This window comes from Salmo salar, chromosome 21 (assembly GCF_965601325.2).
Source record: "Salmo salar chromosome 21, fSalSal1, whole genome shotgun sequence".
Taxonomy (NCBI): domain Eukaryota; kingdom Metazoa; phylum Chordata; class Actinopteri; order Salmoniformes; family Salmonidae; genus Salmo; species Salmo salar.
In genome coordinates, this window is record NC_138311.1 from 7,383,480 (window position 1) to 7,396,469 (window position 12,990).

At 44.2% G+C, this 12,990-nt stretch overlaps 2 protein-coding genes across 7 annotated transcripts in view; both read left to right on the forward strand.

The window, feature by feature from the left end:
• LOC106581666 (collagen alpha-3(VI) chain) overlaps positions 1-12,990 on the forward strand; it is a 108,038-nt gene that overhangs the window by 57,914 nt on the left and 37,134 nt on the right. For 3 of the 6 annotated variants that reach the window (XM_082966937.1, XM_082966938.1, XM_082966939.1), the window contains exons 1-8: positions 5,528-6,101; positions 6,238-6,834; positions 6,952-7,563; positions 7,867-8,466; positions 8,603-9,199; positions 9,317-9,928; positions 10,232-10,831; positions 10,968-11,549. The exons of 2 other annotated variants lie outside the window; for them this stretch is intronic. In XM_082966937.1, coding sequence (XP_082823063.1) covers positions 5,579-6,101; positions 6,238-6,834; positions 6,952-7,563; positions 7,867-8,466; positions 8,603-9,199; positions 9,317-9,928; positions 10,232-10,831; positions 10,968-11,549 — 4,723 coding nt within the window. In that variant the 5' untranslated portion in view covers positions 5,528-5,578. Of the gene's footprint in view, positions 1-5,526; positions 6,102-6,237; positions 6,835-6,951; positions 7,564-7,866; positions 8,467-8,602; positions 9,200-9,316; positions 9,929-10,231; positions 10,832-10,967; positions 11,550-12,990 lie in introns of those variants that run through there. One more of the 6 variants, XM_082966936.1, reaches the window with a different exon arrangement.
• Positions 249-5,355, forward strand: LOC123729525 (collagen alpha-3(VI) chain). Its single transcript, XM_082966942.1, has 6 exons — positions 249-1,371; positions 1,508-2,104; positions 2,222-2,833; positions 3,137-3,736; positions 3,873-4,469; positions 4,587-5,355. The coding sequence occupies exons 1-6, from the start codon at positions 849-851 to the stop codon at positions 5,249-5,251; spliced, it is 3,594 nt and encodes a 1,197-aa protein (XP_082823068.1). The 5' UTR covers positions 249-848; the 3' UTR covers positions 5,252-5,355.

The window sequence follows — 12,990 nt, forward strand, 5'->3', positions numbered from 1 at the left end:
TGGTACAGTATAGCAGAGAACCAGAGGCCCACTTCTATCTGAACACTTACATGAGAAAAGAAGAGGTTGTTGACACCGTAAGAGGGCTGAAGCACAAAGGAGGGAGACCCCTCAACACTGGAGCAGCTCTCCAGTATGTCAGGGACTACGTCTTTACTGCCTCCTCTGGAAGTAGGCGCCTTGAAAGTGTTCCACAGATTCTGATACTGCTAAATGGTGGAAGGTCCTTTGACAATGTAGATAAACCAGCTTCTGCTCTCAAGGAGCTTGGTGTCTTGGTGTTTGGAATTGGAACAAGGAGCTCTGATAGCAGAGAATTACAGAAGATATCCTATGACCCCAGTTATGCTCTCTCCGTGTCTGAATTTACTGACCTCCCCAACATCCAACAGCAGCTTCTTTCTGCCATGAACACTGCCATTATACAGGACACAACCATGACACCAACACTAATACCAACAATACTAGGTAAGAAAAATATGCTTTTGATCTGTTCCATTTCCTCTTTTACATTAGGATAGAGTAGTTGATACCTTTGATCACTCTTGTAGGTTCCCCTGAGGCCTTTCATGTGGTTTCATTTCATACCTCTGTACCAATGTTCCCTATGATATAACTCAAGCCAATGCACAAATTGTCACTTTCGTTGAATAGTTGTTTGTGATAAGTGAAAGGGATGACTTTCATGTGACAGAAGCAGCTTTGTCCTGTTTTCCCATAACCTATGCCACATGTAATATGACTCTTTATCTGAACCTTCACATTCCCTAGTTGAGAGTCAGGCTCCCAGGAGGGATGTTGTGTTCTTGCTGGATGGATCTGATGGCACTAGGAGTGGATTCCCAGCCATGCGTGACTTTGTTCAAAGAGTGGTGGAGACACTCAGTGTGGATGAGAACAAAGATCGCGTTGCGGTGGTCCAGTACAGTAGAGATCCAGCCGCCCAATTCTATCTGAACACATACACAACAAAGGGAGAGATTCTCAACACTGTAAGAGGTCTGAGACACAAAGGCGGGAGACCTCTCAACACTGGAGCAGCTCTCCAGTACGTGAGGGACAATGTCTTTACTGCCTCCTCCGGAAGCAGACGCTTGGAAGGCGTTCCACAGCTACTGATTCTGTTGAGTGGTGGAAGGTCGGTTGACAATGTTGACACGCCAGCCTCTGCTCTGAAGGAGCTTGGGGTTTTGGTCTTTGGAATTGGAACAAGGAGCTCTGATAGCAGAGAATTGCAGAGGATATCACATGATCCCAGTTACGCTCTGTCTGTCTCAGACTTTACTGACCTTCCAAGCATCCAGCAGCAACTTCTGTCCTCGGTGGAGGCAGTGGTTATTGATGTTACTCCAGAATCACCAACAGTTTTAGGTATGTGTTATCACTGTGAATTAAGAGTCAGGATGTGTTAACAAAATGGCCGCTGAGTCTTAGAAACGACTATATAATTGGCCAAAAACACCACAATTGATCAGTTTGAATTAACATAATCTATTGATTTTCTCAGTTGATCATGACACCGCCAGAAAGGATGTGGTATTCCTTCTGGATGGTTCTGATGGCACAAGGAATGGATTCCCAGCAATGCGTGATTTTGTTCAGAGAGTAGTAGAGAAACTCAATGTGGGAGGAGACAAAGACCGCGTTTCTGTGGTCCAGTACGGTAGAGATCAAGAAGTTAATTTCTATCTGAACACATACACCACGAAGGGCGACATTCTTGACATCGTCAGAGGTCTGAGGCACAGAGGAGGTAGACCCCTCAACACTGGGGCAGCCCTCCAGTATGTAAGGGACAACGTCTTTACTGCCTCCTCAGGAAGCAGAAGCCAAGAGGGTGTCCCTCAGATGCTGATACTGCTGAGTGGCGGGAGGTCCAATGATAATGTTGAAATACCAGTTTCTGCCCTGAAAGAGAGTGGGGTCTTGATCTTTGGCATTGGAAACAGAAATTCTAGCAAAGAGGTTCAAAGGATTGCCTCTGACCCCAGTTATTCCCAGTCTGTTTCTGAATTCTCTGATCTCCCCAGCGTCCAGGATAAGTTTTTCTCCTCACTCATTACTGTACACGTTGGCGCCACACCCATTTCCCCAACAGTCATAGGTAAGACCGGATGCATTATCTAGGAAAACTAAAGCAACAAACACATATTTCAGATTTGATGAAGCAATGTTGACATACTGTTTTGTTGACATACTGTTTTGTTTCTGATACTCTTAGTGGACCTAAGCATTGCCAGAAAGGATGTAGTATTCTTGCTGGATGGTTCTGATGGCACTAGGAATGGCTTCCCAGAAATGCGGGACTTTGTTCAAAGAGTAGTGGAGAAACTCACTGTAGGGGAGAACAGAGATCGAGTCTCTGTGGTACAGTATAGCAGAGAACCAGAGGCCCACTTCTATCTGAACACTTACATGAGAAAAGAAGAGGTTGTTGACACCGTAAGAGGGCTGAAGCACAAAGGAGGGAGACCCCTCAACACTGGAGCAGCTCTCCAGTATGTCAGGGACTACATCTTTAATGCCTCCTCTGGAAGTAGGCGCCTTGAAAGTGTTCCACAGATTCTGATACTGCTAAATGGTGGAAGGTCCTTTGACAATGTAGATAAACCAGCTTCTGCTCTCAAGGAGCTTGGTGTCTTGGTGTTTGGAATTGGAACAAGGAGCTCTGATAGCAGAGAATTACAGAAGATATCCTATGACCCCAGTTATGCTCTCTCCGTGTCTGAATTTACTGACCTCCCCAACATCCAACAGCAGCTTCTTTCTGCCATGAACACTGCCATTATACAGGACACAACCATGACACCAACACTAATACCAACAATACTAGGTAAGAAAAATATGCTTTTGATCTGTTCCATTTCCTCTTTTACATTAGGATAGAGTAGTTGATACCTTTGATCACTCTTGTAGGTTCCCCTGAGGCCTTTCATGTGGTTTCATTTCATACCTCTGTACCAATGTTCCCTATGATATAACTCAAGCCAATGCACAAATTGTCACTTTCGTTGAATAGTTGTTTGTGATAAGTGAAAGGGATGACTTTCATGTGACAGAAGCAGCTTTGTCCTGTTTTCCCATAACCTATGCCACATGTAATATGACTCTTTATCTGAACCTTCACATTCCCTAGTTGAGAGTCAGGCTCCCAGGAGGGATGTTGTGTTCTTGCTGGATGGATCTGATGGCACTAGGAGTGGATTCCCAGCCATGCGTGACTTTGTTCAAAGAGTGGTGGAGACACTCAGTGTGGATGAGAACAAAGATCGCGTTGCGGTGGTCCAGTACAGTAGAGATCCAGCCGCCCAATTCTATCTGAACACATACACAACAAAGGGAGAGATTCTCAACACTGTAAGAGGTCTGAGACACAAAGGCGGGAGACCTCTCAACACTGGAGCAGCTCTCCAGTACGTGAGGGACAATGTCTTTACTGCCTCCTCCGGAAGCAGACGCTTGGAAGGCGTTCCACAGCTACTGATTCTGTTGAGTGGTGGAAGGTCGGTTGACAATGTTGACACGCCAGCCTCTGCTCTGAAGGAGCTTGGGGTTTTGGTCTTTGGAATTGGAACAAGGAGCTCTGATAGCAGAGAATTGCAGAGGATATCACATGATCCCAGTTACGCTCTGTCTGTCTCAGACTTTACTGACCTTCCAAGCATCCAGCAGCAACTTCTGTCCTCGGTGGAGGCAGTGGTTATTGATGTTACTCCAGAATCACCAACAGTTTTAGGTATGTGTTATCACTGTGAATTAAGAGTCAGGATGTGTTAACAAAATGGCCGCTGAGTCTTAGCAACGACTATATAATTGGCCAAAAACACCACAATTGATGAGTTTGAATTAACATAATCTATTGATTTTCTCAGTTGATCATGACACCGCCAGAAAGGATGTGGTATTCCTTCTGGATGGTTCTGATGGCACAAGGAATGGATTCCCAGCAATGCGTGATTTTGTTCAGAGAGTAGTAGAGAAACTCAATGTGGGAGGAGACAAAGACCGCGTTTCTGTGGTCCAGTACGGTAGAGATCAAGAAGTTAATTTCTATCTGAACACATACACCACGAAGGGCGACATTCTTGACATCGTCAGAGGTCTGAGGCACAGAGGAGGTAGACCCCTCAACACTGGGGCAGCCCTCCATTATGTAAGGGACAACGTCTTTACTGCCTCCTCAGGAAGCAGAAGCCAAGAGGGTGTCCCTCAGATGCTGATACTGCTGAGTGGCGGGAGGTCCAATGATAATGTTGAAATACCAGTTTCTGCCCTGAAAGAGATTGGGGTCTTGATCTTTGGCATTGGAAACAGAAATTCTAGCAAAGAGGTTCAAAGGATTGCCTCTGACCCCAGTTATTCCCAGTCTGTTTCTGAATTCTCTGATCTCCCCAGCGTCCAGGATAAGTTTTTCTCCTCACTCATTACTGTACACGTTGGCGCCACACCCATTTCCCCAACAGTCATAGGTAAGACCGGATGCATTATCTAGGAAAACTAAAGCAACAAACACATATTTCAGATTTGATGAAGCAATGTTGACATACTGTTTTGTTGACATACTGTTTTGTTTCTGATACTCTTAGTGGACCTAAGCATTGCCAGAAAGGATGTAGTATTCTTGCTGGATGGTTCTGATGGCACTAGGAATGGCTTCCCAGAAATGCGGGACTTTGTTCAAAGAGTAGTGGAGAAACTCACTGTAGGGGAGAACAGAGATCGAGTCTCTGTGGTACAGTATAGCAGAGAACCAGAGGCCCACTTCTATCTGAACACTTACATGAGAAAAGAAGAGGTTGTTGACACCGTAAGAGGGCTGAAGCACAAAGGAGGGAGACCCCTCAACACTGGAGCAGCTCTCCAGTATGTCAGGGACTACATCTTTACTGCCTCCTCTGGAAGTAGGAGCCTTGAAAGTGTTCCACAGATTCTGATACTGCTAAATGGTGGAAGGTCCTTTGACAATGTAGATAAACCAGCTTCTGCTCTCAAGGAGCTTGGTGTCTTGGTGTTTGGAATTGGAACAAGGAGCTCTGATAGCAGAGAATTACAGAAGATATCCTATGACCCCAGTTATGCTCTCTCCGTGTCTGAATTTACTGACCTCCCCAACATCCAACAGCAGCTTCTTTCTGCCATGAACACTGCCATTATACAGGACACAACCATGACACCAACACTAATACCAACAATGCTAGGTAAGAAAAATATGCTTTTGATCTGTTCCATTTCCTCTTTTACATTAGGATAGAGTAGTTGATACCTTTGATCACTCTTGTAGGTTCCCCTGAGGCCTTTCATGTGGTTTCATTTCATACCTCTGTACCAATGTTCCCTATGATATAACTCAAGCCAATGCACAAATTGTCAATTTCGTTGAATAGTTGTTTGTGATAAGTGAAAGGGATGACTTTCATGTGACAGAAGCAGCTTTGTCCTGTTTTCCCATAACCTATGCCACATGTAATATGACTCTTTATCTGAACCTTCACATTCCCTAGTTGAGAGTCAGGCTCCCAGGAGGGATGTTGTGTTCTTGCTGGATGGATCTGATGGCACTAGGAGTGGATTCCCAGCCATGCGTGACTTTGTTCAAAGAGTGGTGGAGACACTCAGTGTGGATGAGAACAAAGATCGCGTTGCGGTGGTCCAGTACAGTAGAGATCCAGCCGCCCAATTCTATCTGAACACATACACAACAAAGGGAGAGATTCTCAACACTGTAAGAGGTCTGAGACACAAAGGCGGGAGACCTCTCAACACTGGAGCAGCTCTCCAGTACGTGAGGGACAATGTCTTTACTGCCTCCTCCGGAAGCAGACGCTTGGAAGGCGTTCCACAGCTACTGATTCTGTTGAGTGGTGGAAGGTCGGTTGACAATGTTGACACGCCAGCCTCTGCTCTGAAGGAGCTTGGGGTTTTGGTCTTTGGAATTGGAACAAGGAGCTCTGATAGCAGAGAATTGCAGAGGATATCACATGATCCCAGTTACGCTCTGTCTGTCTCAGACTTTACTGACCTTCCGAGCATCCAGCAGCAACTTCTGTCCTCGGTGGAGGCAGTGGTTATTGATGTTACTCCAGAATCACCAACAGTTTTAGGTATGTGTTATCACTGTGAATTAAGAGTCAGGATGTGTTAACAAAATGTCCGCTGAGTCTTAGAAACGACTATATAATTGGCCAAAAACACCACAATTGATCAGTTTGAATTAACATAATCTATTGATTTTCCCAGTTGATCATGACACCGCCAGAAAGGATGTGGTATTCCTTCTGGATGGTTCTGATGGCACAAGGAATGGATTCCCAGCAATGCGTGATTTTGTTCAGAGAGTAGTAGAGAAACTCAATGTGGGAGGAGACAAAGACCGCGTTTCTGTGGTCCAGTACGGTAGAGATCAAGAAGTTAATTTCTATCTGAACACATACACCACGAAGGGCGACATTCTTGACATCGTCAGAGGTCTGAGGCACAGAGGAGGTAGACCCCTCAACACTGGGGCAGCCCTCCAGTATGTAAGGGACAACGTCTTTACTGCCTCCTCAGGAAGCAGAAGCCAAGAGGGTGTCCCTCAGATGCTGATACTGCTGAGTGGCGGGAGGTCCAATGATAATGTTGAAATACCAGTTTCTGCCCTGAAAGAGAGTGGGGTCTTGATCTTTGGCATTGGAAACAGAAATTCTAGCAAAGAGGTTCAAAGGATTGCCTCTGACCCCAGTTATTCCCAGTCTGTTTCTGAATTCTCTGATCTCCCCAGCGTCCAGGATAAGTTTTTCTCCTCACTCATTACTGTACACGTTGGCGCCACACCCATTTCCCCAACAGTCATAGGTAAGACCGGATGCATTATCTAGGAAAACTAAAGCAACAAACACATATTTCAGATTTGATGAAGCAATGTTGACATACTGTTTTGTTGACATACTGTTTTGTTTCTGATACTCTTAGTGGACCTAAGCATTGCCAGAAAGGATGTAGTATTCTTGCTGGATGGTTCTGATGGCACTAGGAATGGCTTCCCAGAAATGCGGGACTTTGTTCAAAGAGTAGTGGAGAAACTCACTGTAGGGGAGAACAGAGATCGAGTCTCTGTGGTACAGTATAGCAGAGAACCAGAGGCCCACTTCTATCTGAACACTTACATGAGAAAAGAAGAGGTTGTTGACACCGTAAGAGGGCTGAAGCACAAAGGAGGGAGACCCCTCAACACTGGAGCAGCTCTCCAGTATGTCAGGGACTACATCTTTACTGCCTCCTCTGGAAGTAGGCGCCTTGAAAGTGTTCCACAGATTCTGATACTGCTAAATGGTGGAAGGTCCTTTGACAATGTAGATAAACCAGCTTCTGCTCTCAAGGAGCTTGGTGTCTTGGTGTTTGGAATTGGAACAAGGAGCTCTGATAGCAGAGAATTACAGAAGATATCCTATGACCCCAGTTATGCTCTCTCCGTGTCTGAATTTACTGACCTCCCCAACATCCAACAGCAGCTTCTTTCTGCCATGAACACTGCCATTATACAGGACACAACCATGACACCAACACTAATACCAACAATACTAGGTAAGAAAAATATGCTTTTGATCTGTTCCATTTCCTCTTTTACATTAGGATAGAGTAGTTGATACCTTTGATCACTCTTGTAGGTTCCCCTGAGGCCTTTCATGTGGTTTCATTTCATACCTCTGTACCAATGTTCCCTATGATATAACTCAAGCCAATGCACAAATTGTCACTTTCGTTGAATAGTTGTTTGTGATAAGTGAAAGGGAAGACTTTCATGTGACAGAAGCAGCTTTGTCCTGTTTTCCCATAACCTATGCCACATGTAATATGACTCTTTATCTGAACCTTCACATTCCCTAGTTGAGAGTCAGGCTCCCAGGAGGGATGTTGTGTTCTTGCTGGATGGATCTGATGGCACTAGGAGTGGATTCCCAGCCATGCGTGACTTTGTTCAAAGAGTGGTGGAGACACTCAGTGTGGATGAGAACAAAGATCGCGTTGCGGTGGTCCAGTACAGTAGAGATCCAGCCGCCCAATTCTATCTGAACACATACACAACAAAGGGAGAGATTCTCAACACTGTAAGAGGTCTGAGACACAAAGGCGGGAGACCTCTCAACACTGGAGCAGCTCTCCAGTACGTGAGGGACAATGTCTTTACTGCCTCCTCCGGAAGCAGACGCTTGGAAGGCGTTCCACAGCTACTGATTCTGTTGAGTGGTGGAAGGTCGGTTGACAATGTTGACACGCCAGCCTCTGCTCTGAAGGAGCTTGGGGTTTTGGTCTTTGGAATTGGAACAAGGAGCTCTGATAGCAGAGAATTGCAGAGGATATCACATGATCCCAGTTACGCTCTGTCTGTCTCAGACTTTACTGACCTTCCAAGCATCCAGCAGCAACTTCTGTCCTCGGTGGAGGCAGTGGTTATTGATGTTACTCCAGAATCACCAACAGTTTTAGGTATGTGTTATCACTGTGAATTAAGAGTCAGGATGTGTTAACAAAATGTCCGCTGAGTCTTAGAAACGACTATATAATTGGCCAAAAACACCACAATTGATCAGTTTGAATTAACATAATCTATTGATTTTCCCAGTTGATCATGACACCGCCAGAAAGGATGTGGTATTCCTTCTGGATGGTTCTGATGGCACAAGGAATGGATTCCCAGCAATGCGTGATTTTGTTCAGAGAGTAGTAGAGAAACTCAATGTGGGAGGAGACAAAGACCGCGTTTCTGTGGTCCAGTACGGTAGAGATCAAGAAGTTAATTTCTATCTGAACACATACACCACGAAGGGCGACATTCTTGACATCGTCAGAGGTCTGAGGCACAGAGGAGGTAGACCCCTCAACACTGGGGCAGCCCTCCAGTATGTAAGGGACAACGTCTTTACTGCCTCCTCAGGAAGCAGAAGCCAAGAGGGTGTCCCTCAGATGCTGATACTGCTGAGTGGCGGGAGGTCCAATGATAATGTTGAAATACCAGTTTCTGCCCTGAAAGAGAGTGGGGTCTTGATCTTTGGCATTGGAAACAGAAATTCTAGCAAAGAGGTTCAAAGGATTGCCTCTGACCCCAGTTATTCCCAGTCTGTTTCTGAATTCTCTGATCTCCCCAGCGTCCAGGATAAGTTTTTCTCCTCACTCATTACTGTACACGTTGGCACCACACCCATTTCCCCAACAGTCATAGGTAAGACCGGATGCATTATCTAGGAAAACTAAAGCAACAAACACATATTTCAGATTTGATGAAGCAATGTTGACATACTGTTTTGTTGACATACTGTTTTGTTTCTGATACTCTTAGTGGACCTAAGCATTGCCAGAAAGGATGTAGTATTCTTGCTGGATGGTTCTGATGGCACTAGGAATGGCTTCCCAGAAATGCGGGACTTTGTTCAAAGAGTAGTGGAGAAACTCACTGTAGGGGAGAACAGAGATCGAGTCTCTGTGGTACAGTATAGCAGAGAACCAGAGGCCCACTTCTATCTGAACACTTACATGAGAAAAGAAGAGGTTGTTGACACCGTAAGAGGGCTGAAGCACAAAGGAGGGAGACCCCTCAACACTGGAGCAGCTCTCCAGTATGTCAGGGACTACGTCTTTACTGCGTCCTCTGGAAGTAGGCGCCTTGAAAGTGTTCCACAGATTCTGATACTGCTAAATGGTGGAAGGTCCTTTGACAATGTAGATAAACCAGCTTCTGCTCTCAAGGAGCTTGGTGTCTTGGTGTTTGGAATTGGAACAAGGAGCTCTGATAGCAGAGAATTACAGAAGATATCCTATGACCCCAGTTATGCTCTCTCCGTGTCTGAATTTACTGACCTCCCCAACATCCAACAGCAGCTTCTTTCTGCCATGAACACTGCCATTATACAGGACACAACCATGACACCAACACTAATACCAACAATACTAGGTAAGAAAAATATGCTTTTGATCTGTTCCATTTCCTCTTTTACATTAGGATAGAGTAGTTGATAGCTTAGAACACTTGTGTAGATACCCCTGAGGCCTTTCATGTGGTTTCATTTCATACCTCTGTACCAATGTTCCCTATGATATAACTCAAGCCAATGCACAAATTGTCACTTTCGTTGAATAGTTGCTTGTGATAAGTGAAAGGGATGACTTTCATGTGACAGAAGCAGCTTTGTCCTGTTTTCCCATAACCTATGCCACATGTAATATGACTCTTTATCTGAACCTTCACATTCCCTAGTTGAGAGTCAGGCTCCCAGGAGGGATGTTGTGTTCTTGCTGGATGGATCTGATGGCACTAGGAGTGGATTCCCAGCCATGCGTGACTTTGTTCAAAGAGTGGTGGAGACACTCAGTGTGGATGAGAACAAACATCGCGTTGCGGTGGTCCAGTACAGTAGAGATCCAGCCGCCCAATTCTATCTGAACACATACACAACAAAGGGAGAGATTCTCAACACTGTAAGAGGTCTGAGACACAAAGGCGGGAGACCTCTCAACACTGGAGCAGCTCTCCAGTACGTGAGGGACAATGTCTTTACTGCCTCCTCCGGAAGCAGACGCTTGGAAGGCGTTCCACAGCTACTGATTCTGTTGAGTGGTGGAAGGTCGGTTGACAATGTTGACACGCCAGCCTCTGCTCTGAAGGAGCTTGGGGTTTTGGTCTTTGGAATTGGAACAAGGAGCTCTGATAGCAGAGAATTGCAGAGGATATCACATGATCCCAGTTACGTTCTGTCTGTCTCAGACTTTACTGACCTTCCGAGCATCCAGCAGCAACTTCTGTCCTCGGTGGAGGCAGTGGTTATTGATGTTACTCCAGAATCACCAACAGTTTTAGGTATGTGTTATCACTGTGAATTAAGAGTCAGGATGTGTTAACAAAATGGCCACTGAGTCTTAGAAACAACTATATCATTTGGCCAAAAACACCACATTTGATCAGTTTGATTGACATAATCTATTTATTTTCTCAGTTGATCATGACACCGCCAGAAAGGATGTGGTATTCCTTCTGGATGGTTCTGATGGCACAAGGAATGGATTCTCAGCAATGCGTGTTTTTGTACTGAAAGTAGTGGAGAATCTCAATGTGGGAGGAAACAAAGACCGCATTTCCGTGGTTCAGTATAGTAGAAATCAAGAGGTACATTTCTATCTGAACACATACACCAAAAAGGAGGACATTCTTGACAGCATAAGACGGCTGAGGCACAAAGGTGGTAGACCCCTCAACACAGGGGCAGCACTCCAGTTCGTTAAAGACAACATCTTTAGAGACACCTCTGGAAGCAGACGTTATGAAGGTGTCCCTCAGATATTGATTTTGCTGAGTGGTGGACAGTCAAATGACGCTGTTAGCCAAGCTGCCTTTGATATGAAAGGTCAAGGAATTCAGAGTGTTGGCATTGCCATCAGACATGCCGACACTAGAGAAATGCAGTCAATTACGTCCGATCCACAGCTCATCCTTGTGGCACAAGACTTTTCAGACCTGTCAGCACTGCATCTGGAGCTTTTATCATCAATTGCTCAATTTTCCAGTCCTGGTTTGATAGGTAAAACATTTTTTTGTTCTCTCAGTCTCATTACCAGTTGATTGCTCTGTGATGTTAAAAATCTGTTAGATCTACTGGTATAGTCATCTACTCTTTCCTAGCAAGATTTTTGATACATTCTACAAAATAATGTATTGAAATATTTTAACAGTTTTAGAAGTATTAAAGCTGCTCATTCATTAAAGTGTCATCAATGAAAATGGGTGACCATGGACTGTTTAATAGCATCCTCACCTCATTTGTCAAATCCTACAACATCTTGATTAACCCTTTTTTCATATTGCTCTCTCATTCATTTTTGCTTCTAAATTTTTCTTTCAAAGATTTTTCTTGAATATTCAAAGTGAATCCTTCCACTTTGCATTCATGTTTATGCTTGGTATTATTACCACCTTTTTTTGTAGAAAACTTTTTCATTCTTTATTTCATTGTTCTCTTCAAATTCTTTCAGCATAGTCTTACTAAGGGTCTCTTCTTTGCAGCAATGGAATTTACTTCAACTCTCTGGAATGCATTCGCTTCAATCAGCTGCAGTTGCTTACCAGAGATATAGTATATTAATGTATTATCTTATAAAATCATTATTCCTTCGTAAGTTATATTTACATTAATTGAATATCTGTTCCCCACCTGAAATAAAGTACCAAAGAGAGACATTGTATTCCTTCTGGATGGTTCTGATGGCACCAGGAGTGGATTCCTAGCGATGCGTGATTTTGTACAAAAAGTTGTGGACAAACTCAATGTGGAGGAAACCAAAGATCAAGTTTCGGTGGTCCAGTACAGCAGAGATCCAGAGGTCCACTTCTATCTGAACACTTATAGAACAAAGAAGGAAATTCTAGACACTGTTAGAAGTCTGAAGCACAAAGGAGGGGCAATTCTCAACACCGGGGCCGCCCTCCAGTACATCAAGGACAATGTTTTCATTGCTTCAGCTGGAAGTAGACGCTTGCTTGGTGTTCCACAGGTTTTAGTCATTTTAAGTGGAGCAAGATCCAGAGACCCAATTAGCCATGCTGCTCATGCTCTGAAACAACAGGGTATCATGGTCATCGCCATCGGTTCAAAAGCTACAGACATTGAAGAGCTGCAAACTCTTTCTTTCAATCCTTCTTTGGCATTTACATTTTCAGAATACTTTGATCTTTATAGATTGGAGAATCAACTTTTATCTTCAATGAGAATCACTACTTTGAAATATTCTGGCATTTTGGGTAAGGGATGTCAGAAACACTTTTCAGATAATGACTAATTGAAACTCGTGAATCCCATGTGAATAATGTAATTGTCAAGCAGTTGATTGGCATTGTTCTCCAACGTAAGAACAATGAGTAATTTTCTTCTCCTTAGGAAAAGCAGGCTCATAACCGTAAATTGTATTTTTTCTTTTAATGATATCACTTTTCCTAAGAAAAGACAAGATTGTAGAATCTTGGTG

What these genes read in the sequence shown, in the direction of transcription:
- LOC123729525 (XM_082966942.1), top strand. Translation starts at nt 849, where the DNA reads ATGCGTGACTTTGTTCAAAGAGTGGTGGAGACACTCAGTGTGGATGAG. An exon ending in AGAATCACCAACAGTTTTAG is followed by an intron (nt 1,372 to 1,507) that starts GTATGTGTTATC and finishes TGATTTTCTCAG; the next exon opens with TTGATCATGACACCGCCAGA. An exon ending in ACTAATACCAACAATACTAG is followed by an intron (nt 2,834 to 3,136) that starts GTAAGAAAAATA and finishes CACATTCCCTAG; the next exon opens with TTGAGAGTCAGGCTCCCAGG.